Below are 26,427 nucleotides of genomic sequence, written 5' to 3' on the forward strand. Positions count from 1 at the left end.
TTCATCAACTATATTCCTCAGGACTGCTCACACAGAGGCATGTGCAGACTCCCCTCACAGGAAAAAAAAAAAAAAAACTCACTAGTTCCTTTACTACCATCAAAGTAGAAAACTCCAGGAACTTAAAAAAAAAAAAAACCAGAAAGTTCTGCAAAATCCAAAAACAACATTAATGGGGGCAAAAAAAAAAAATCTCAATTAAAATGTTGGAAAGCTCTATTGTCTGTCTACACTTTTCATAATCCTAAATTTTTACCCCCACCATGCTATTTCCTCACTTTCTGAGATTTGGCCCCCACTTCTTATTAGGTTTCAAGAGGAAGTTCTTATTGCTGACAAAATTCCTCTCCAACATCATGGGGAAAAATCTAAAGTCTCTGAAAAAAATCGGCCTAGAGTTGTCCTTCAAACATTTAATCAAATGTGATCAAGAAAGTTCCACCATTACCACTAGTGGGCCACGACTTACTTTACAAGTTTCCTTCCTGGATCAGAAGACAGATGGGGGATGCAAGACATCCTGAAGGAAGGTAGTCAGGGCTGGGTACCTTACCACCTCACCCCTGTCTTTGCTTTTGTTACTTTTAAAAGAGTGCCTAATATCCTCTCCTAAAATAATTTTTATGTGGGAAGGAAGAAGTACCACAGATGGTTTTTCTTTAATGCTTTACTGAAAATAATTATGTTGCTAAAATCATTTTTACCATTTCATACAATGCCTTATCTTAATGTATCTTAAATCACACTACTGGGAGACAGGGGTGTGGGGGGCTTTAAATCCACACGGTGGTTCTCTAATTTTCTTCCAATTAAAGGAATTCCAGGATTGCCTTATGTTAACTGTTCCTTGAATACACATCAATGGGATTCACTCAAAGGAACTTGTTCAATGCAAAGGCCAGAGCTAAACTTCTGCAGTCCCAGGGTCCCCCAAATTTCATTTAAAAGACATAACCACCGAATGAATTATAAAGTTCATACACCAAACACTGTCTCTTGTCAATATTCCATCTTCTACTTCTGAGTTTTGTAAATAATTACAATTATGAACTCAAAATCATAATTATTAAGCAAACCTGTTATAAAAATAAAATACTTTATAATGAAAAAGTAGTTTGTGAAAGAGCTTTTATTTTCTATAAAAAAGACTTCAGGAAAATAAAATGTTCTGGAAGAGAGAGATATTCTTACCACAATCATTTCAGAAGGCTCTAACACAATGCACTCACAGCCACGCCTAAAGCTTCCTGCAGAACGCTTGCCAAAACTAGAAAAGGATAAAAAAACAAGACTCAGGGACCAAGAAATATGAATTAGGAATTCAAGCTAACCTCCAACTACAGAACATTTTTAATTGCAAAAACTACACTCTAAAGACGTCTTTAGTCACTTCTATACAAAACAAAATAATTTAATTTCCTAAATTTCAATTATGTTTTCTGAAAATTTGTTTTCAAGTTAATCATGTAAGTAAAGAATTGATAAAAACATGGTTTGTGATGCACTGTTTAAAATCGTTCTAATGAGGTAGTTTTAGAATATTCCAATACAGACAGAAATGGCCTAATTGTGGACTACAAAAATGTTTACAAAGTATGTGTTATAGTCAATCCCTTTTTCTAAGTTAACATGCTCGGACTCAATGTTACTTTTACATGGGAATGTATTTCTTTTCTAATTTTCCTGATCAATTTATTCTAAGTGTTTTAATAAAAAGATGCCAACATAGGATTCCTCTTTGTGAGTACAGAGTGGTGTGCGCAGACGTGTGCAAGAACTATCTCCTGGAAAGCTCTCCCCTAGGGAACTCGAACGGGCTCCTCGACCCCATCCCTGTGAACTCCCCTTTAACCCGGAGAAGACTGCTCTGTTTTGTTTTTCTGATAGTTCCTTTACAAACTAGGACTCCGGTGTACCAAGGTGATTCGAACCTGCCCTCTCCATCCATGAACTGCCTGTCTCTACCCACTCACTACTCTAAAAACTCTCCTTTCCTTCTAAAAACAATTTTAAAAGCTTCAATGTAGATTGAATATAGAGTTCACCATGTTACATGTATGTGTTTTAGTAATCTTTCTATTTAGTTTGCTTAGTACACACAGTAACTATAAAAACAAAACAAAAAACAAACTCAAAACTAGGCTTCACTCCACACCTCCACACATACATCTGCACTTTTATCTGTCTGTCCTCCTCGTACCCTGGTCCAGTCCCCATTCCCTCTATCTGCCTCTCTTGTCCCCTTTCTTGTGTTTTGTGCTTTTAATATAGATTCTGCATCTGAGAGAAAATATGGGGCATCTGTCTATCTGAGATTGGTTTATTTCACTTCACATGATAATCTCCAGTTCTCCAACTTTCATGCAAATGGTAAACATCTGTTCTTCTCTATGACACAATGAAAGCCCACAGCACACACACCACAACATCTTTTAGGGGGGAAAAAATCTTCCCAATAACTAATCTTAACTGAACACTTCCCCATCCCTCAGGTTCATTAGGCATTCTGAGCTATTTCTGCGGAAATCCTTGTTCCTTTTATAAGGCCCTTACACCGTGACATACAATGTTTCATATACTAGAAACCAAGCTATGAAAATGAAGAAGAAAACAGGAAAGCATTCTATGTGATCACTAGTCACCCTGACCACTTCCGTCTGTTGATTTTACTCATTTACATGAGATCACCGGTCAGAGTAGGGTCATCAGTTATGTTCTTCTGGGCTTAAAACTTGTTTTATGGAAGATCAAAACCAGAATCACAGGTAACATCATTGAAAAATACTTTTAAGAACGCCTGAACATACATTTAGACACACTCAAACATACACATTGCAGTGTGTCTTCTGAAGTAGAAAAACTCTGCCAACGAGCTGGAGAGATGGCTTAGTGGTTAAAGTACTTGTTATACAAGCAAGAGGACTACAGTTCAAATCCCAGAACCCACCGCACAGGCTGCGTGGGTGTGCTGGGGAAAGCCAGGTCAGGGGATCCCTAGAGCAAGCTGACTCGTTGAGACTAGCCATACTTTGAGAGTTCTGGGACTGTCTTAGAGACACAGTCTCTCCAAGAATAAAGTGATTCCAGTTGTCAGCCTCAGGGCTTCATGGTATTCAACACTGTGAAAAATAATTTTGATATATTATGAAAATACACAACAGGCTTACCAATATCATCACTTTAATCCTACTACATGACTAAGTAAAAGCGTATACTGTATATTTAAGGTTTGTTACTAAGTAACACGACATTAAAATCTAAAAGTGAATGAAAGGGGCTGCTGTGCAGCTCAGTGTGGTATGTGTAGTTAGCAGGAGCAACTCCCAGGTCTGACTGCCAACGCCTCAAAATAAATAAGCAAGCCCCTGTGAGACTATCAGTTGTCATATTTTATTCCATTTCAGGCCTAGACAATTTTATAAACATGGCTGCTTCTTTTGAAAATGTAGCACAGTAAAGAAATCATAAATATTTGTAGTGCATACCAATGGCCCTATAATACTTGATAAGAAAAATCAAAACATGTTACCACAAAATTATTGACAAACTTCAGCAAGTGAAGATGGATCCCCATCTTTAACATTAGCAAACTGGGTATCATTTCTGGTATGTACAGTTCTTGTATCAATGCCTCCACATCCTATTCTACACTGCAAACCCTCTTAACAACTAGTGCTTAGTTTCCAGAACTTCAGGGCTTTGAGTTGCACAAACCCTGTTGCTTTGGGATGCAAAGTTCACACTATATAAAATATGCCCAGGAGAATCTGTGGGATATGAGCTCCAGGTGAGCCTGACAAACTCTGTAGGCCTAAGACTCACATCCACATCCTGTAGACATCATCACAAAGCAGTTAACAGGAGAAACCATTCTCCACCAGGTTAATTTCTCAAACATGCTAAAGCAGAGGGGCTAGCACCCTCAAAATATATCAAAGCAAGGCATTTGGTTTTTTTATCCAACAGCCAGCTGGGCTACAAAGATAGTTCAGTTGGATAAATCCCAATTGGAAGTGTCAGGATCTGAATTGGGATCTCTAGAGACAGTCTTATAAAATTCTGAGGCTGTAGCAGTGATGTCTACAATCGGTGCTAGGGAAGAGGAGTCAGGGACTCCCACTATCTGTACAGCGGAGCGCACTGCAACGTAATTCCCAATGAGCACATGTGGAAACAACTCTACTGTCCAAACAAACACTATTATATACATAATAAATAAAATAGACTTCTAGGGGTCGGTGGTAACAGTCTAGCGCCACAGCCCAGGCTGGCTTCCAACTCACGATCCTCCTGCCTTTAGCCTACAAAGTGTTGGGAACACAACTGCGTGACACCACGTGCAGCTCACAATGGAGGATTATTCAGCTCATGGAAAGGACTGAAGAACTGACACGTGGCATAAAGTGAATGAACCTTGAAAATCTCACACACGGGACAACAAGCCAGTCACAGAAATTCACACAACACAGAAGTCCACTTAGAGGAATTATCTAGAATAGGGAAGTTCACAGAGAAAGAAAGTGGGAGGTCACTGAGGACCGAGCAAGGAGACAGCGGCAAGCCTTGAAGTTGGCTTGTCTGTTTTAGTGGCTTTGGATTTCTTTACATTCAGGGCTTGAGTAAGAAACAGCAGGAACTCGGAGAAACAACTAAGGGCTGGGGATGGCAGAGTACCTGCCTACCACTTCAAGTCTTGCCTATCCACCCCATTCCTCAGCAAAATATCTCCGTTGCTTGAGGCAGGACCACACTACTGAGAAGCACTGAGCAACCGCTTCCCACTGCTCATATTGTGCTGAAGTGACAGCACCTGTGACCGTAAGAAGCAGGGAAAAATAGGGAAACACATAGAACAAATACTCAATGGCTATTCGGAGCAATCAATTGTACCTATGTTTTCTTTAACTCAACATAATCCCATTTTTCCTTTTCCATGGCCAATGCGTAAGACTCTCCGTGTTATTTCTTACATGTACAGTATTTTGCTACCCACTCCTCTTAGTGCCTCCACTGGACATGTAACACAAATTGGTATTGCCAACATAAGCCCTTTAAACATAAAAATTCACAGTATGTTCCCAGAATATAGCCACTATTTATTAGGTAGTTAACAGTCAACGGAAGATGAGTATTCAGAGAGCTGCAGCCCAATGACAGGCAGAGCTGGCTTTCAAAGACACACAGATCTCAATGGCCAGCCCCACTTACCAGCCAGCTGAGCGGGAAAAGACCACTCAGCATTTGCAATTGACAGAGCAATTCAAATTCAGCAAAATCACATAGTGCAGTAAGAGCCTTAGGTCAGATGAAAACACCCAAAGATCTGAATGTCAAATCCATACAAACCAAGTGTCCTCTGGCAGCCACTGCTGGTGTGGCTGGGACTCTAACCTGCCCTGAGGTCGTCTGCTGCAGCTTTAAATTTTAAAGATATAGGGTTGTTTTGTTTAAATTTGAATTAAAATACTTTAAAAGTCATCCCAGTCTTGTCAGTTTTTATGTGTATCTGTGTGTAAAACAAAAAAAATCAGTGTGTGTGTGTGTGTGTGTGTGTGTGTGTGTGTGTGTATACCAGAGCACGCACACATGGCCAGTCAAGTTGCTGATAAGCCTTGGCTTTAACATTCAAACACCTGTTGGCCCTTTTCCACCCTAGACACTGGCTTTTGACAAGCTGTTATGAAGCTGAAGAGGGATGCCAAGGTGGAAAAATATGGTGCGTGTTTAAAGAATGCTCGTGACATCACTGTAACCTGTTTTAAAGCCTTCTAAGTTGTTCTGTGTAAATACACTGCCCAACTTTGCTTCCAACTCTTCGCCTCAATGTAATTTCAGAACATCCTTATCACCTTTAATATTAAACAGCCACAAGATGAAAGCTAAAAGTCACACAGGTCCACATTTGTCAAACTGCTGGCTCTCTCTTCCTTATGAAAATAAAAACATGTAAGCCCCCATCGGTCATCAATAGAAAGGCCACCTGCAGATCAGCACACAGTAGAGCAGTCCACAGTTTCATGCCATTTGAATGTTTTGCACAGAACCATTTAAAAATTAAAAAATTAACTCAGTTCTTCAAATCAAAATAAACTAAGGGAAATATTTTTACAGGTGCAAATGACATGACATTCTAGCATCCAAAACAGGCAACCAAAAATTACTATCTGTAATCACCTGCTAGATCTAGTCCCTCAAGTTCATAACCAGAAAAGCACACACGCTTGAGAAAGTCCGTCTTACCTAGTTTGTGTGAACTCCCATAGGCAACGAAGCTCAGGACAGGCGGCCGCATAAGCTGTTAAGGCCAGCCAAGCCTAGGTTTCTGTCAGCACATTTTCTCCCAACTTGAGTCAAGAACACTTTCTAACAGCGTGAGTGACATGAAAAAGGCAGCAGCCGGGTACAGAAGCTGCCTCTGTCAGTGTCCCTAACCTTGCCCTGTGTACGGGCCTCCGCATTCTTGTGTGCGTCAGAACTGCTGGGCGGAATGCAAGTTCTGCATCGGAATGTAAACTTACTCATGTCAGGGTATACGACCAGGAGATCACAGCACAGTGGTGAACAGAGACTGAAAGGCAAACCACATTCGCCCAGTGATTACAAACGTCAAACTACAACACAGACCTTTTTTCAATCTCTTCATTTCTAGAAAGTGGTAGTTACTGAATTTCATTATTCTCCTTAAAAATCCAAGTAACTGACTAAAAGGTAAATAACCAACTGATGTTCCTAAACCAAAATCAACTTCTCTATTGATGGCTTTGGGGGAAAAAGAAAGTTACAGCCCACTGTCTGTACAAAGTACGGTGGCAAGTAGTCAGCCCCTGAGCAACTGGTGAAGCCATTAATTTCATCCGCAACGTCACAAGAAAACTCAGCAAAGTAGTTGAAAAGCTTGTCATAAAAATACACTTTATTGTTTTCATGTTTTGCTTCACTCAGAAATTAGCAGGCACTTAAAAATGAAATCACACATTAAGTAACATACAAAGCGTGTTTGCGTGCATGCATGCATGCAGGGGTGTGTGTGTGTGTGTGTGTGTGTGTGTGCGCGCGCGCGTGCGTGTGTGCCTGAATTACAAACTGTGTCAAGACAACGGACTAAGTGGCTTAAGATCCCCTAAGTATTTGGAAACTAGACACCCATTGCGGCACCCTAAAAACCTTCCATGGCTAGTTTAGAAGCACTCCACTGCTACCAAGCACTCAATGGCAGAGCGCTGCTCCTCTGCACAGGGAAGCCCAGCACGTCACCTTGACTTACAAAAGCAGCACATATAAAAATAACAAGGAAGGGCTTTTGACTGAGCTCCACCTACTGTCCCACCCTCTGGTCAGTCCCTCAGTAGTCTCAGCTACTTAAGAAGAAGTATTAAGCATTTGGTATTTGCAATATGAACATTTTAATTTCTAAAAATCCAACCTGCACTGTCTTCAATGTCTTTGAAGCCCCAGGACAGCAAGAGCGCTGCCACCGTCTAGGGGAGCCGTCTCGGCGGCGGCAGCAAGCGCTCCCATTTCCCTGTTAGCTGCTGGTGATCCTATGTGCTCCCGGCTTGTGGCTCTAGCTGAGCCAACATTCCTTCTTAGGCTCGCTTCCTGCTTCCATGACCCACCCACCTCTCGGGGCTGCATTATGTATTACGCACGTTGTATGGGCACTCTTTCCGCATACCAGTCTCATGACCTCAGCAGCTGCCTGACAGACACTCTTTATCAATTTCTATTAATTCATTATCTGCTCTTGTAAATCAAGGACAAGTAAGGAAATCGGCAGTGTCTGCTCTCCTCTGAGTCTTCAAGGTCAAATGCTAACATGCATGCGCTTGCAGCTGCAATTTCTGTTATTAACATATACTAAAGCAGTGCTAAGAACTGGTTGATCTCCACCAAAAGGCAGCTGAATTGTACACCAGCCTGAGGGATTAGTGTAGTAAAGACTGGCATACATTTACATCATCACAGATGGACAGAGCTGGAGGACGAGGAGGCCGCTTGGCTCTTGCTCTCCCCCTTCCAGAGATAAAGATGTTCTTACCTCAGCTGCACTGGGCTGTACAGAGCAGATTTCTCTCTTGCCACAACCTAAACCAGCCTGGGACAGTGGTGTGAGGGCTACACTTTGGTAGTGTTTATGTCCTCGTGACCGATCTGCTACCGACAGACAGACAGCTCAGCTAAATTGATCTGCTGCTATCCCTCTACACAGTGGCACAAACAGGTCTCTGCTGATCGCTGTGCTTTGGCACAGACGTCAGTCGACCGGTTCTTGAAAAGTCATGGTCCATAGCAGACTCTGCCCTCAGCATGGAGACCCGGGCTGTAACCAAAATGGCTTTTTACCGCTCGGCACTTCACTGTGCAAAGCTGGGCACATTGAGTCGAGCAGAGAGGGCAGCTCAGCTCCAATATCTATCTACAAACGGATTTTTATAAAATTCCCTGAAGAAACAAACAAACGGGAAAATACATTATGAACTATGTAATTCATCCATTAAAAGGGGCAGTTGAGGCAATGGATGCCTCAGACTGACCGTAAAACAGTAAGAACCGAGTATCGTTTCAGGAATGAAAACCAAATATCTCAGTCTTGAAACACATTTACATGAAAGGCATCATCAAATCACAGCCACCTAGCAAATCTAGCACATTTCACGAGGTAAGATGTCTTGGTGTCCTTGTAAGACAGGACCAAAACAAAACCTGTTTGAAACAAGGAAAAGAACATCCACACATACACACAATTTACTACAAAGCTGGCGTGTAATTAAATGCCAATTTGTTTAACTCAGCTGAGGGAAGTAAGGGTTTTTCTCATGAATCACATACTTGTGGTATGAGTAAACTGACTGTTCCAATTTTACCAAAAGGCAACACTGCTGATATTGTTTTATCCATTTCAGAGTTTCTCTTAGAGACTGAAGTGATAAGATCCTGTGATTTATCATTAAAAAGCTTAGGATTAAGAATAATATGAGTATGCATAAACTATATTTGAAAGGAAATTTCTAAAGGCTGAAATAAAAAGATATACCACGCTGCTCACGGTCTGGAGAGCTGGTGTTTGACATCAGTCCAGGTAATCCAATCAGATCCTAACCATCATTCTTGATAAGCTGATTTAAATCTTTATGGGAAGACAGAGCTACAAAACTGATTCTGACAAAAACCAAAATTGGTGTTTACCACAAATGTGCCATTAAGTACACAAATGTGGACACACACACAGAAGGACCTAAGATTTGTTTAAATGGTTTTCTTTTTTTGTTTTTATTTTAGTTAAACATTTTATGTAAATGTTTTACAATTAATTCAGTGTTTTTTTTAAAAATATGTTAAGATAATTCAATAAGTTAAGAAATATTCCTTTGGGGCAGGCAAGATGCTCGGACAGGAGCCACACAAGCCTGGCGACCCGAGTTCTATGCCCAGAACCCTCATAAAGGTAGAAGGAGAAAATCAACTCAATAAAGTCGTCTTTCTGACTTACACATGCACACCCACACACGCATACATACATGAAAAGATTGTAAATAGTCTTTTAATGAATTTTTCTGAAACTATTGCATTCCACAAGCAAAAATAAGAAGCTTCAAAACACTCAGAAAAATTAACTCAAAATGAATCTCAGATACTAGTGGAAAAGTTGCTAACATTAAATTTTTAGAAAAAAAAAAAGCCTAAGAAAACTGTGACGTCAGGTTAAGATGTCATAAACAGGACACCAAAGTACAAAATACAAATGAGATTTCTGATGAAAATAGATCTCAATAAAAATTAAAAGCCTCCAGTTTAGAGCCAGCAATATGGCCAGAGATAAAGATGTTTACCACCAAACCCAAGGACCTGAGTTCAATCCCTGGGTCCCACATAGTGGAAGATGAGAACTGATTCCCACAGGCTGTCCTTAACTCCCCTGTGCCTTTGTGTATGTACACACACACACACACACACACACACACACACACACACACACACACCCGTATGTAAGTAAATATATACATATTTTTAATTTAAAGAATACAGGTCAATAGGCCAATGATTGAGGCAACTTTTTCTAAAATATATTTAACAAAAGAATTGTATCCAGAATACACAAAATGCTTACAAGCCAAAATAAATATCCATTTTTTACTTTAAATTTTTTAATTAATTTCACCAAAGAAGAAACAAGAGTAGCCAATAACATATAGAAAAAAATCTTCGTCAAGTGTCATCACAGCTCACTAGTGGACCACTTGCCTGACATGTACAAGCCCAGCACAAAACAAAACCACCACAATGGGGAAAAAAAATTAGCTATTAGAATGGGTAATATAAAACGTCACAGCACAGTACCAGAGACAACATGAAGCAACCAGACACCTCAATGGCCATTACGGATGCAAACAGTGACAACCACTGTGGAAAACAGCGTGGTGGTTCACAATATAGTTCAACAAACGGCACGTAACACAGCAATTCCATCCCAAAGCACCCAGAAGTAATAAAAACACACTGTCCACACAGACACATACTCATGAACATTCACAGAAGACGGAAGCAGAAGCCATCAAACTATTATTTATAAATTAATACTTTGTGGGAGATCCGTACTCCCTCATTTATGAAATTCAATGAGCTCCAGGAAATTTGGCATTGGTGCTAGCATTGGCAATATGCTGCACGGGCTGCTAAGATAGGCAGGGAGGTAATTCTGGCCTGGGGTGGACTGGAAGGCGTGATTTTAAAGTTGTCAAAATCTGTCCTTGGTGCGTTTAGAAAGAACTATACCAATCCCTCTTTCTCCCTCTGTTGTCTCTGTTTACCTAAACCCCCCTCTATCTACCTTCAAGTGAACCAGTGACCAAGCTGCTCTACCCTCAGTTCTTCTGTTTGCCAACATATGTGACTCGATATACCTAAAATAAACCACGCTCATTTCACCCACCTCACTCCTTCGCTATGCGGTTAGAGCTCTCAAAGGCACCGTTCATCTACAGACAACCAAGTTAAAAGTGTCAGAACCGTCTCTAAGTCCCCCTTTGTCTGTTATCACTGAACCACCGTCCAATTTCACCACTTGGCATCTAGCAAGTTACTCTGCCACGTGGCCCATCAACCTTGATCCTCCAAGAATGCCAGCTGGAACCATCACTACAGCACACCCTGATGTAGGAATGCTATCTCCTACCAACTACACCCAACCTCCCAGAGACCCTCTCATGCCAGTGACTTAATGGCCCTCAGGCATTCTTCAAAAGCTCATACTGGTGGTTCTGAGTGGTCAGCACGTAGCTCTTCTCCATAATGTCTCAGGCCTATGATTACTTTGGTATTCGATGAAAAATCTGCTTTAGACACAAGGAAGCTTTCACACACACATTAACTTACACGAGCTAAGGTCTGGTAAGAAACCTGAAGTACCTTTTTCACAATAACTCTTAAGGCTGAGATTCCAAAGATTATATTAGTTAAACTCATAATCAGGCAACAATATAGAAAATTGAAATAACTGAAATTCTAAATTATAGCAAATTGTTTCTTTAGAAGTATCTATACCACTGTGACAAGAAAACACACAATTTTCATATTTATCATTTCCCATTCAACACTGAGATATATAGTTAACTTAGAGTAATGAAATGGAATAATCTTTCTTTTGTATTTATTTTTTTTTTCATTTTACATACTGGACACAGTTCCCCTTCCCTCCCCTTCACCCGCTCCCCCTCCCCCACCCCCACATCATCTCCCCCACCCCACCTGCCATCCACTCAGAGAAGGTAAGGCCTCCCTTGGGGAGTCAACAAAGTCTGGCATACCAAGTTTAGGCAGGCCCAAACCCCAGCCCCCTGCATCAAGGCTGAGTAAGGTATCCCACCATAGGGAATAGGCTTCAACAAAAGCCAGTTCATGCACCAAGGATAAATCCTGGTCCCACTGCCAGGGGACCCACAAACACATCAAGCCACACAACTGTTACCATATTGAGAGGGCCTAGTTCAGTCTCATGTAGGCTCCCCAGCTGCCAGTCCAGAGTCCATGAGCTCCCACTAGCTCAGGTCAGCTGTCTCTGTGGTTTTTCCCATCTTGATCTTGACCCTCCCCACTTGCTCATATAATCCCTCCTCCCTCTCTTCAACTGGACTCCAGGAGGTCAGCCCAGTGCTTAGCTGTGGATCTCTGCATCTGCTTCCATCAGTTACTAGATGAAGGTTCTACGATGATGATTAGGGTAGTCACCAATCTGATTACAGGAGAAGAAGGCAAGCTCAGGAACCCCCTCCACTATTGCTAGGAGTCTTAGCTGGAGTCATCCTTGTGGGTTCCTGGAGACTTCTGTAGCAGGTTTCTCCCTAATCCCACAATGGCTCCCTCTATCAAGATTTTTCATTGCTCTCCCTCTCCATCCCCCCCACCCCCCACCCCCGACTCAGCCATCCTGATCCCTCATGTTCCCCTCCCCATCCCCTCCCGTTTATCCCATCTCCCAGTTTACCCAGGAGATCTTATCTATTGAAATGGAATAATCTTAATCTGATATTTTCCTATTTGTAAACCAAATTCATTTAAATACTTTTTGTCTTTATCATAAGCTCATCTTTATAAGCCATACATAGTACAACAAAACAAAGGAAAATGTTTTACAGAATTTGAAATTTGACCATTGCTCTCATTTTTAAATTAGCTAAAATGTTTTAAAAGTACACTAATGCTGGGCTGAGTGAAGTGGTACATGCCTTTAATCCCAGCACTCAAGAGGCAGAAGCAGAGGAAGAAGGAACTCTGAATTCAAGTCCAGCCTAATCTATGTAGTGAGTTCCAGACTAGCCAGGGCTACCTAATGAAACCCTATCTCAAAATGCACAAATAAATGAATGCATAAATAAATAAATAAATAGATAGATAGATAGATAAATATTATCTAAATTAAATTACACATTAATAACCTCAGTAGCTTATAGCTATAAATAAGGTAAAAAAATAAAATTTATCCCAAAATACCTGACTCAAAATCTTAAGATAAAAGCTGTAACGGCTACTGTTGGTTGTTAAGTTGACTACATCCAGAATTAATTAAAATCTGAGTGGCTTGGTACATCTGTGAGGGATTTTTTTCTTAAATCACTTGAAGTGGGAAGACCCACTTTTAATTCAGATCTTCTGAAATGGGAAGATTCACCTTTAATCTGGGCCACACCTCCTGGTGGCAGCCTGTATAAAAGACTATAAAAGCAGGAAGGCTCTCTCCCTGCTGCTTGCCTTCACTCCTGCGGGCCGCTCCATCCCTTCACTGGCATTAAGACAGCCAGTGAAGACAGCAGTATAGATGGAAGATCGGCTGAGACATCAAACCAAAAGGACTGAACAACCGCTGGGTTCTTGGGCCTTCCATTGGGAGACAGCCATTGTTGACTAGCTGGACCACAGCCTGTAAAGGCACCCTAATAAATCCCATAGGGAGATAGACAGACAGACAGACAGATATAGATCTTCATTCTATCAGTTCTGTTCCTCTAGAGAAGTCTTAGTAAAACAAAAGTATAATTTTAAAAAGGTTTTATGGACACTAAATAGCATGTCCGCTATTTTACATTTAATTGTAAAACATAAATCTTATAGTCATCAATGTGTTAACAAAATTAAGAAACACCTAAGGAAATGGTGCTAATATAGTGAGTGTACAGTTCTAATTGGTAATTAAGCACATTAAGAAATGATATGATATTTAAATTTGTGTATAAAAAGCACTTATTTATCTAAGCCATTGCTTCATTTTACTCATTCCAACTAGTACTTTCAAACAATTTACAGTATGTTAGAAAATTGAGTGGGGCATATATCATAGTCCCGTTAACAGTTAACACACACACACACACACACACACACACACACACACACACACTTACACTTCAATTCATAATAAAATGAAATACATTGTCCCAGAACTATGACTAACTGGAAATATTATTTTAGTAAAGATAGTCCAACTTCATGAAATTAACCAAAATCCTTAATTCACGCTATTTCCTATTAGAATGTCTAATGCAAAGTACCTGTTTCCTTAAAAACAAAATTAGTTTCTCCATACACATTTTAAGGCAGACCTTGAACTCATACACGTCACACAGTATCTGACCATTCCTCTCTCACTCCTCTGAAAGCGACCGACACAAAGCAGAGCTGTGAAGCCCTCTCCAAGTGGTAGCGGACACACGATTCAAACATTTAACAGGGAAAATCAATACAGTGTTTCACTGACAGATGTCACATCTTAAGACATTCATAAATACAATAATACTTTTCTAGAAGAGAAATACAATGGTGACAAACTGAATCATCACACATTTCTATCAAGGGTGGACAAGAGCAAGTCCCTGACCCTCAAACACGTGATAATGGTTGGTACAGCATCAAACACACACACACACACACACACACAAACCTGGGAGTCCTGTTCTTTCATGCCACTCTCTGACACGACCAATGCCAGGATTCCAAGCACCACAAACGCCTGTATTTATATGTACAGCACATCTGTGTGCTGTAGTTATAGCAACCCAATTCCCTGCCTGATCCAGTAACTGAACTCCCTCCCTAGAGAACAGCTTTGCTCTGTTGCCTCAGGTATCACCTCAGAATACAACTCAGAAGCAGAAAGAACAGTCCAAATAATATGAATTTTTTTTCTGAACCTTTCAGGACTTTTTTTAATACTAAAGCAAAAAAGTACACTAATATCCAAAGGAGTTGTTTTAATACATGCACTAGTGTCTCTATGTATTTCACTTGACATCTTTAATGTAGAAATGAATCATATTTCTAATTTTAAACCAGATACACCACATCTGGAATTAAATGAACTGTTCTCAAACCACAGTCACATTTGTTTCAATGTTTTCTTCACTTTATCTGGAACTCCCTCCCTGAATTTCCTTGAAACCTTTAATACACCTTTACCATGTGCCAGCCAGGGGAATACTATGACACTGCCATTGGTCAACTTTAGGCAGGACACATAGGACTCACAGATGATGCAAGACCTGAGAGAATGTGCTAAGCTGATGAGAAGCATGAACAAGGGCTGAGGGTTAACACTGATCTATCAAGTAGAGAAGACAGTGAGGACAACACACAAGAACGGAGAAATCCTAGCAGGTATACAGGAGACAAGTTCCCCTACTCCATTAGCCACGGCTCACTGCAGAGTAACAGACTACACATCCCAGGATCCTGGGGTCCTGGGTAGCCGGAAGGGCCACAGGACTGTACTCTGCCTAAGGCATCTGGCTTGGGCATCACCATGGGAAAGGTACATTTCTTGCTTTTCTTCCTTTCTTCTTGCTTTGTGATTTGGGTAAAGACATGCAACCAAAGTCCTGCAGCTGCTTCAGAACCACAGGCTAACAGCAGTCAGGGAAGAAAACAGCCTGGTACCTTCTTGTACACGCTGTCCCTACGAAACTACCCTAGATCTCTATGCCGGGGTCCCTACCCAAGAGAAAAACCAGCCCCCATCCACTAGCTATGCACCAAAGCTATAACCAACACAGTAAGCTAACTGATGCTTGCTAGGGCACTCGGCCCACAACACACACCTGGTGTCAGCTCCCCTGGGCTCTCTCTTCCAACTTGCTACTTCCTTCTTTTTTGTTTTAAACTTGTATTTATTAGTGCTCTGTGTATCGAATGGGGACTGAACGTGAGCCAGAGAGGGCTTCAGCACCTCCAGGAGCTGAGCTCTCTCACCGTGAGCCCTGTGTGTCCTTTTCTACCTCATCCTCTCGCGGCTTATTCTCTGTGTAACTCTGGCATTAAAGAAAACCACAGGTCATTGAAATCTGTCCCCCCCCTCACCCCCCCAAGGGAATGTTACCATGATACTGTTACAAATATTTTTAAAGTAATCTGCAGGGAGGGGACAGAGCCGTTTAAAAACGTAATTCTGCATCCAGAGGACTCCACAAACTTTATTTTTAGGGGACTGCTGTATTTTTGGCACCACCCTTTTTCAGAACTTCCAAATAGCGAACCCCCAAATCTGTAAACTAATGTCCATTCACTTGAAGCCTAAAACTGAAGGGGGATACTTTCAAAAGGACATGTCCATGCTTGAATGAACACACACACACACACACACACACACACACACGGGTCTTGCCAGCTCAGTAGCAGCTCTCCTCTTGTCCATATCTTCCATGTGCCCTCTCTTCTGGATCATTTCTAAAAATACACACACACACACACACACACACACACACACACACACACACACGGGTCTTGCCAGCTCAGTAGCAGCTCTCCTCTTGTCCATATCTTCCATGTGCCCTCTCTTCTGGATCATTTCTAAAAATACACACACACACACACACACACACACACACACACACACACACACACAAGCATCTCCTCATCCTAAGAAACACACTCCTCTTGGCTTTATGGTTCCTTAGCTAGTCCCTTTCCTGTTCCTCTTCAGCGGGTCATTCCTTTAATTTAATTTAATTGGGGGGGGGGGGGGTTGTTTTGCCTCCATGTATGTCTGTGTACCACTTGCATCACTGGTCCCTACAGAGCCCAGAAGAGGGAGTCAGATCCCCTGGACGTGGATTACAGGCAACCATGAGGTGCTGGGAATCAAACCCTTCACCTCTGAGGTATCTTTCCAGCTACCCCAGTGACATTTCCTGATGATGACACTTTCACTCACACCAGTTCAGTTCTTGTCTTTCTATTCTGGTCTGAACCAGCAAGAACAATCCACGGGTGCTGCTTCCCCGGGTATGCCCCATGCCATCCCTTAGCCAAGCCAAAGCTCTATCTCGACTCTCATGTCTCTGGATCTCCCTGAAGCACTGGCCCTTCTCCTTCTGGAAACCTTCTTCTTTTGAAATTCCTGACTCTGACGACTGAACAAGAGGATCCTTGTACACGTCTGCCCCTCACCTGAAGCAGCCCCAGAAGGAGGCTCACTCAGCTGTGCTCCAAAGCAGAGAGAATGCGAGGATCGGGTGAGAGGAGCAGGGCAGGGGTGAGGCTATGCTCAGCATGGGGCTGTGGAATCTCTTGTGGCGATGGAATAATGCACCCGGGCTTCAGATGTCGGTGGCGGCACTTTGGCTATCCCTTTTCATAACTCTTTTGGAAAGAATCCCTTAGAAGACACGAAACTGCCAAACACTGTCCTTCTGAGTGATCAGGACTTTTGCTCGTGCTGGTTGGCTGGTTGGCTGGTTGGTTGGTTGTCTGGCTGGTTGGTTGGTTGGTTGGTTGGTTGGTTGGCTGGCTGGTTGGTTGGTTGGTTGGCTGGTTGGTTGGCTGGTTGGTTGGTTGGTTGGTTGGCTGGTTGGTTGGCTGGTTGGTTGGTTGGCTGGTTGGTTGGCTGGTTGGCTGGTTGGCTGGTTGGCTGGTTGGTTGGTTGGCTGGTTGGGTTTGGGTTTGGTTTGGTTTTGGGGATGTTGCTGTTGCTGCTGCTGCTGCTGCTGTTGCTGTTGCTGTTGCTGTTGTTGTTGTTGTTGTTGTTCCGGAAGAGCAATAAATGCAGCGCTGACTCTTGATAACTGTCTGCTAAACATAATACTTCACCTACAAAGCCTTATTAACAGCAAGGCAGGCAGGTCAGGTTTTAAAACCGATTTACAAATAGGATTAGAGTTCTGACCCAGGGGGCAGACTGACATACAAACTCACACTAAGAAATGTTTTCTGTGTATGCATGTGTATACTTTAATTCTATTACAGACTCACTTATACACATACTCTTACATATGTAGATGTAGATCCAACCGACCATTTTTAAGTTAAAAAAGGAGTTCCTCTGCCCCGCCCCACACCACCCCCATGCGCCTGACTATTGTCATTAACTGACAAACTACACGCTGGAATCACTTGCTCCAGCAAAAACATATGACAATGAACTGTGTGACCTAATGCCTGAAATCAGCAGCTCTACACAGCCTAACTAATTCTGCCACCGGCGGAGGCGGTCCATTCCAGATAAGGATTTGTTTAAGTGTCAGAGCCGGGGAGATGGCTCAGGCAGGAAAGTGCTTGCCACATCAGCATGGGGACTGCCACTGGATTAGTCACAGAGCCAGCTCCAGCAGACAGACTCTGTGACCTCGGTGCTGGGGTGGAAGAGACAAGAGGGCGGAAGCAAACTAGGCAGCCAGCAGAGACCCTGCCCCAGAATAGGAGGCGGAAAGTGAGAAGGAAGACTGCCAACAATCACCCTCTGGCTCCCACGTGTATTTGCATACACACACACACACACACACACACACACACACACACACACACACACACCCTCACGCAACCACTCTACACCAAATAAAAGAAAAGGCCCTATGGTTTCTCTTTAGGAGATAGAAACATTAAGCAATGTACCTGCATGACACTTCACTTTTTGTTGCTGTTGGTTCTTGACTCGGGGTCTCTCTATGGAGCTCTGACTGTCCTGGAACTCACTAACCTGATCTCGACCTCACAGAGATGCTCCTACCTCTGCCTCCCAAATGTTGGGATTACAGGCATGCACAACCCCGCCTCCTGGCATGATGCTTCACTTAATCTTAAAGTCAATGCTACTTGTCACGGGGAAGAAAGGTGCGTATGGCCGTTATGTGTCTTTCTGAAAGTCAAGGACAACTCTAAGATGGTCTGCAGTTATTACTGCTCTCCTCATTTCTCCTCCAGAACCAGTCTTACCCTTCCAAGCTTTAATCTTGTACTATTGGGACCTTTACTAATACCTGGGGGTAAACTTTACCTTAATACACACACACACACACACACACACACACACACAAAACTTTCTAAACCCTAGTCCCTACTTCTCTTTATACCTATATACCTTTTGGACACACTTAATATCTAATAAAGTCACCCCTCTGCAATATAATCTACCAGTGAGTTATTTTTTTCAATGCCACAGTCCACCCTTAATAGGTATCACATAATTTTTAATAAATTTGTCCTTTTAAAAATACAGTAAATCCTACAGCTCTTTATGCAAAAGATAGAACACTTAGGTTTGTTTTCGATCTCTAGCACATAAGCACAGAACTGTGCACCCACAGTTTCATCCCTTCATTATTAAAAAGCTAGCGGGCTCTCAGAGCAATCCACTGATTATCAGGTAGCACTGGCACGCACAAGTGTGCCTGCGATCTTGAACTCAAGCAGGGCATTGTTTGCCACGTGAAACACAGTGAGAACAGCGCTGCAGCCTCTCAGAACTCATTAGCTAGATGTCTTCTTTCTCCACTTATCCTCGTTAGAGCCGTCGGCTCTAATTTAAAATGTGATTAGTAAGAGGAGCACACCACAATTTTAATTTTTAAAGATTGCGGATGTTTGGTATGAATGAAGAAAGGCACTCGTTATAAATGGACACAGTCAATGTGGCACAAACAAATGCTGTGCACAGTCCTTCCAACCTCCTGCTCACGCTGCCCGGGACAGAAGTCACTGACAATCCTGGCTTCCTGGTTAAGTTCTGAGGTCTGTACACCAGACCTCTCACTAATGCGACCACTACCAAAGCTGCTGCCACTTCCTCACCTGCCCATTGCTCTCCTACCCCATGCAGAATGACTCTGTTCTTTTGCATCCATTAAAGCTACTGGCAATGCTCGGGTGGCCCTCCCTCAATCCTACTTCTGGGTGCCGTCACCCGCGGGCTTTGCCATGTCCAGATCTTCTTTCTGAACACTTGCCAACAGCCTAAATCATAAATCAACTCAAGCTTCCCCTCCAAGAAGAGCTACCTTTGATTATGCCACAGGCATTAAAAATACCCCTATATTTGAAGGTTTCCCGCATCACTGTCCACTGTTCCGTGACACAAGGCAGTTTTTTTCATGTTTCCTATACAATTCCCTCACTTACTAAGTTACATGACAGGCTTCCTCCATATACTCCAGGATTTGTGTGAGATCGCTCTGCAGCACACAATGCAAGTTTTCATTCAGTGTTGGGGGAAAAAAAAATACATGGAAACATGACTAAGAATCTGGGCTCCATCAAACATGGTCTAAAATGAGACAGAATAATGGTCAAACATGAAACAAGCCCACACAATCTTGGCGGCACTTTACTGATAATATAGTGCCCACTAGAGGCAGACGTAAGGCACCCAAACAGATTAACCTAGTAAATTAGATGCTAAGCCCCATATACTGGAAGCCTCTCTATGGTAGTTAGAATGTAACTGGCCTCCATAATCTCATAGTGAGTGGCACTAACAGGAGGTGTGGCTTTCTTGGAGTGGGTATGGCCTGGCTGGAGGAAGTGTGTCCCTGTAGGGGCGGGCTTTGAGGTTTCCTATGCTCAGGATACTGCCCGGTGAGTCAGTTGACTTCTTGTTGTCTCCAAGATGTAGGACTTTAAGCTACTCCTCTAGGGCCACATCTATCTATACACCGCCATGCTCCCCACCATGATGATAATGGACTGAACCTCTGAAACTAAGTGAGCCACCCCAGTTAAATGTTTTCCTTTGTAAGAGTTGCCGTGGTCATGGTGTCTCTTCACAGCAACAGAAACCCTAACTAAAACACTCTTGTTCCCAGCTTTCGTTGCAATCATTTTAGCACCTCCCGAGTTCTAAGGCTAATGGCATTAACAGCTTCAGGTCTTCTGTCAAGCTTACAACCTCTACCCTGACCACAGCACAAGCAGGAAAAGAAAGATACTGTACACCAATGGCTCTGTTTTATAGAGGATATGACCTTAAAAGGTGTGTAAGTGGAGTCGTTGCGCTGGACATAGTTGTGCCCTGTTCCTGCTCTTGTTTGTGTTTTTTGTTTTATGTTTTTTTTTCCTCCAGGAACAGGCAGGATGACCTACAGCAGGTCTACCACTCGGACAAGTACTTCAATGAGCACTACAAGTCCCAGCATGTCGTGTTACCCAGAGAACTCTCCAAACAAGTACCAAAAACTCATCTGATGGCTGAAGAGTGCAGGAGACTGGGTGTCCAACAGTCCAGGATGGGCTCGTTACAAGGTTCATGAGCCAGAATCACATATCCTTCTCTTTCAGATGACGACGACGACTTCCAACAGAACAACAAAAGTGAAGTACAGCTGGGATCACCTAATCATTTTCAAATTTAATGTGTATGTGTACATATGTAGTATTCGGTAAATACCTGAAAATATGCAAATCTTCCATCTATACCTGTGCATGAGCTGTGTCCTTCACAGCAAGAGAGCTCAGATCAATGCAACTACAAGTGGGTTATTTTAAGGTGTTAAAGATAACTTTTCTTGTAGTTGTTTTTTCCTTAACGTAAGTGCCTGTTCTACTTTACCAGTTACTTTTGTTAAATGAAGTTTATATGTTGCATTTGTCACTATTGTTGAAATTAATTTGACTTGACCTTTTCAATAATTTTACTCCTGGAGAAAATAAACATACTTGAAAAAGAAAATTTAAAAAAAAAAATGTGTAAGTGAGAAGAACTGACTGAAAACCAGGTTCATAAAAACTGGGCTGTTATTAGCATCTCCTTCACGTCGAACCTCAGTGCTTTCTAAAGAGAGCACTACCCATGAATCTCTCCTGCAACCTTTATCACGGCACCAGCATGCACATGGACTCTTTCCTATTAAAACCAGCTCAGAACTATTCCTAAGGCAACATCACCCAAGGAAACAAACAGCTGGGGCAGGGCAAATGCCACCAGGTGCAACGTGAAGGAACAGCCTATATATAGCCCTGGCCTGCCACTCAGTCTGCAAGACTGTTCCTTCATCCCATTAAAATCCTGACTCACGGGCATCTGACATGCAGCCAGAGAGAGAGTAACTTATGTCATCCTTCAGAATACTCCAAGTCCAATGTGCTCCCAGAACAGGTCTGAACTGCAAGTCCTCCTCTTACAGAGCAGCAGCTCTTCTGAACACTGGGTTCCTGCCAGGAGCTGGGACAAGCTGTCACTTGACGGATGGTGGCTGGTAGGATGCCATTGCAGGCTCTCCCTGGGCTCTAGAGCTTTGTCTACACGTTTCATTTGTGCAGCAGACATCACACCATGATGATGACAATGCTGAGGCCACTAATTGGTATCCTTCAGCGTGCATGAACTCCAAAGCACACTCATTACAGTAGGACTTGTGGTAAAATTTAAAATTCACCCTTTACAATTACTGAACTGAACTGTGGAAAGTTACAGACACTGAAAGTTATCAACAGTAACCCTTTATAAAGAAGTTTGCATGTTAGAAAGCAATATTCATTATACACACACACACATTATTTAATCAATGCAGACAAGATGGAAAATTGTATATAAAAACTGTTCTTAGTCATGTGGACCACCCATGCACACATCACCCCCACACACTCACAAAGAGGTTTAGAATGGAAAACAGAACGCTGAAGAATGACCATCTTGGACGAGATTTCAAGGAACCGACTCCTTTTCTTTTGAAAAATGTATATAGCTAGTTCATTCATAATTTCTTTTTACACTAAAATCACATAACTTTTACAAATATCCTAGAGCTTAACTGGGGTTTTCCTGTACAACTGTAGATGTGTAAGTCAGACAGACACTCTGAGGGATGAAACGCCATGTCCTGTTTGAAAAGAGGCTCATGAGCTCTCTGCCCTTCCTTTGGGAAGAGAATTCCTAGAGTCACTCCTCGAACCCACAAGCATTCTAGGCTGACTCCTAGAAGGTGTAAATCCCCACGCGGCCAAAGCACCCCTGCCTGTACCATGCTATGTGAAGCAGAACAGTGAAACCCAACGACCTAACGTGGACAAGTGTTTTAAACGGTCCCTTAGCAAATCGGGTTCAGTATTAAACGCTGGCTATTTGGATTTTTTAATATCATTTTATCACCATAATATTACTATTACAAGCAGTCCTGGGATAGCACTACCAACGCCAGCCTCATTTTGACAATCACTACCGTGAGAACAGTAAACAAACAGGCTTCCCCCCTCCACTGGGTCATCTTCTCAAGAGCAAGCTTGTCAGTCTGACCCTGGGAAGCAGAAGGCAAAGAAGCACACAAACCTCACTTTCCTCTACTTGCCCTCTGGTCGTCAAGGCCTACCCTGTCCCTTTCTGTCACCTCTTCCAGGCCAGCCTTAGTCTACAGCATAAAACCTATCTCCCTGCTTTACTGGATCTGACTTTTTATGAAAAAAAAAAAAAAGTTCCCATCTGTAAAATAAGTGTTTCAAGGCTCATTTATTATTTATTTATGTGAACTTGTATGCCTGTCTGTGTGAGAGTGTGGAGAGCAGAGGAAGCCTTGAGTGAGCATGTAGAGTGGATGACATACTGAATGAACATGTATTACTGACAAGAACCAATGCCTCAGACTCCTGGGAACTGGCAAAGCCTTCTGGTCCACGTAAAAGTGATTACACACAATTGACCAGCGTGTGCAAAAATTAACAATTGCAGATTGCTCCTCGCAGATGACTACAACCTGACGCTGCTCCTCTACAGAGACCTCCTTCCAACACCAGCTAACATCTCCTTCCCGGGCTGTACATAGTAAACACACTCAGGTGTCCAGGTTGTTGGTGATGTCTGTGTGTACATCTATGCTTTCTTCACTCCCTGGTCACCCCAGTCAGCCTTCCAGGACCGGGCCATGCATGCAGGACACGGTGTGCATGTATGTGCACATGAGTACAGGTGCCCATGGATGCCAGAAGACGGTGCTGGAGCTAGAGTTACAGGTGGCTGTGAACACCTGACATGGCGGCTGGAAATTGAACTTGGGTCCTCTGAAAGAGCAGCAAGCATTCTCCCCAGCCTCTAAATTAAATTCTTAACATTATCCTTTCAAAATTACTTAACCAAAATGAAAGATGAGATTACATTTTAACCAGTTTAAATATTTAATAACATAAAACACTTGGTTAAAACCAAATAAAAGGCTATTTGTGATAAATTCATAATCAGAAAGAAAGAAATCTCTCCTGAAACACAGTAGCTAACCTTAACACAGGTGGGCATGTTTTAGGAGATGAGCTTTTCTGGTCATCATTAATTGGACCAGAGGTGCATACCTGCCCCGGCTAAGCCAATCTGATTACATCCTAAAGTATCTAAGGGAAACAGGCAAACAGCCTAAGTCTTAGCGACACAAGGTCATAAATCAACAGTCATCACACGCACGCCAAAGTCACGGGGAAAGGAAGCACAAAGCCAATCTACAGACAGATGCAGAGCCGAGGAGAGGCCATATGGTCCTTAGAGGCAGTGAAGTCAAAGGCAGTTTCTGGCTTCATTTCTAGTCCCTTGTGATCTCAGTGAACATTCTCAGCTGTCCTCAGAGGTTCGTATCACTGCTTCCCATAGGTTAGTTCTTCTTTACCAAAGTCAACCTGAAACTAATTTTATTTGCGATGAACAAAAATGTCCCAAAACACAGCTGACAAAGTCATTTAACAAATTTTAATGTCACCAGCACGTTTTCACCCATTCCTTACTAAGGAAATTAGAACGGTCTTTATGACATAAAACAAGCACGTGGAAAAAAAGAAAACAAAACTGTATGTGTAACAACTCCAAAGCACCGCCTTGCTTTGTATCAGTAGAGTAACTGGGCGAAATAATTCAATTCTGCAGAAAGAGCTTCAAGATCATTGCATTGTATGTCTACACCATACCTGCTCCTTGGAAGAAACATGGATTCCTTAATGAACACGGAACCAGAAAGGAGTATATACCAGCAGGTGCCGATATCATCAGGACTGAAAAAAAAAAGACAAAGGAAACAGAAATCAGATGACAATCCACAGCAACAAAAATCAAAATATATATATAGCAGATGGTACAGCAATGCGTGCTACTGCACCCAGACTCACAAAAGGCGCCAGCACACGACATAATTGAAATACTTATTACTGAGTATTAGAGGTGCTCTTAAACGCTATTATCACTAAGACATAAGCTAAAGACACCACTGGTTTATTTAAGTATTTTTAATTTTCCTTACGTCTATCAGCACCTGTCATTCCAGGTTTTATTTTTCGGTCTAATTTTTTGAGCAGGAAATACTTTCACTTGCTTCAGTGGAAGAAAAACCTCAGACATGCACAGAACTCAGTCCAGTCAAGCTTTTCTCTCACACTTCTCCATCACAAAGAGCATTCTGAGTTTCTTCATGTATGTAAGTGCATAGCCAGTTAGATGCTTACTTATTTACTCCCTCTTACCAAAAAAAGTATAATCTTCTGAACTTTCCTTCCTTTGTGGAAATAATCTCTCCTATGGGGAGACTCCACTATACAGATATCATCTCTGCCTGACACAAACCACCCCCTAGTGGTGGTCATTTCAATTTAACCATACACAGTTGGGGGGGGGGGCGCACTGTTAAATAATCCTTAATTATTTTATATTAACAATATTAACCATCACATCTTCTCAGTAGAAGGTAACTGTACTATTATTACCTTCTAGTTTGTGCCAAAAACTACCCTTTGCTAGGCTCAAAACTAGTTTCAACTTTTTCTGATAACAAAAGATAAAACACTGTATTAGAAAAGAGAAAAAAAGGAAATTTATAAATGCATTTTAATCTGTTTTCACAATGTTACCATTATCAGAAACAGGTTGATACAGAGAAACGAAATCTTTGTTTTAAGCTATAAAATTTTTTTTGATGATTTTATGTGTATGCGTCTTTTGCCTACATGTATGTCCATGCACCACATGTTAGCCTGGAGCCTGCAGAGGCCTGAGGAGGGTGCTGAATCCCCTGGAACTGGAGTCACAGACAGTTGTGAGCTGCCATGTGGATGCTGGAAACTGAACCTGGGTCCTTTGGAAGAGCAGGCAGTGCTCTTAACCACTGAGCCATCTCTCTGGCCCCCAAGGAAATCAAATCTTAAAAACGTAAGACAGTAAGGTTTATTGCTGTGCACATAGCCTTGCGCAAGTCAACAGGATCAAATGAATAATGACAACTGCCTACAAATAATAATTATCCCATCTTTCAAAAGCATCGCACGTGACACCGAGGTCTGTGGTGACACAGAGAATGCAACGGTGACGGGCTTCTCGGTGATTTCACGTCTGTCACCTCTAAAGGCAGATTAATACAAAGTCAGAGTGAAGTTTATCAACACAGTCTTCCTGTCACCCATCACAAAACACACACACCACTGACAGGCAACCTGCGTTCAGAGCGGATGAAATACCTCGACAGCAAGTATTCGGGCACCCTGAATACCCACTGATTACTCTATAATTAGGTTTGCCTCTTCCTATCAGGAAATCCATGGCACAGATTTAAAGGTACGGAAATAAGAGAATGGGTCTCAATCACTATCACTGACTTGAATTTGTCTGACAGGTGCTGTTCTAGTTTGGATAAGTACCCCTCAAAGGCCCATGTGTTGAAGATTTGTCCTGAGACCCTGATGCTGCTGGAAGTGATGAAATCTTTAATATTTGTGGCCTAG

At 42.2% G+C, this 26,427-nt stretch overlaps 1 protein-coding gene and 1 pseudogene across 3 annotated transcripts in view; one reads left to right on the forward strand and one right to left on the reverse strand.

The window, feature by feature from the left end:
• Rapgef2 (Rap guanine nucleotide exchange factor 2) overlaps positions 1–26,427 on the reverse strand; it is a 244,540-nt gene that overhangs the window by 128,275 nt on the left and 89,838 nt on the right. For all 3 annotated transcript variants that reach the window (XM_059265507.1, XM_059265508.1, XM_059265506.1), the window contains exons 4-5: positions 24,628–24,711; positions 1,192–1,267 (exon numbers count right to left, since the gene is read on the reverse strand). In XM_059265507.1, coding sequence (XP_059121490.1) covers positions 1,192–1,267; positions 24,628–24,711 — 160 coding nt within the window. The remainder of the gene's footprint in view (positions 1–1,191; positions 1,268–24,627; positions 24,712–26,427) is intronic.
• On the forward strand, positions 18,515–21,064 carry LOC131912789 (cyclin-dependent kinases regulatory subunit 2-like; annotated as a pseudogene).

The sequence above is a fragment of the Peromyscus eremicus genome, chromosome 6 (genome assembly GCF_949786415.1).
Source record: "Peromyscus eremicus chromosome 6, PerEre_H2_v1, whole genome shotgun sequence".
In the NCBI taxonomy this organism is placed as follows: Eukaryota; Metazoa; Chordata; class Mammalia; order Rodentia; family Cricetidae; genus Peromyscus; species Peromyscus eremicus.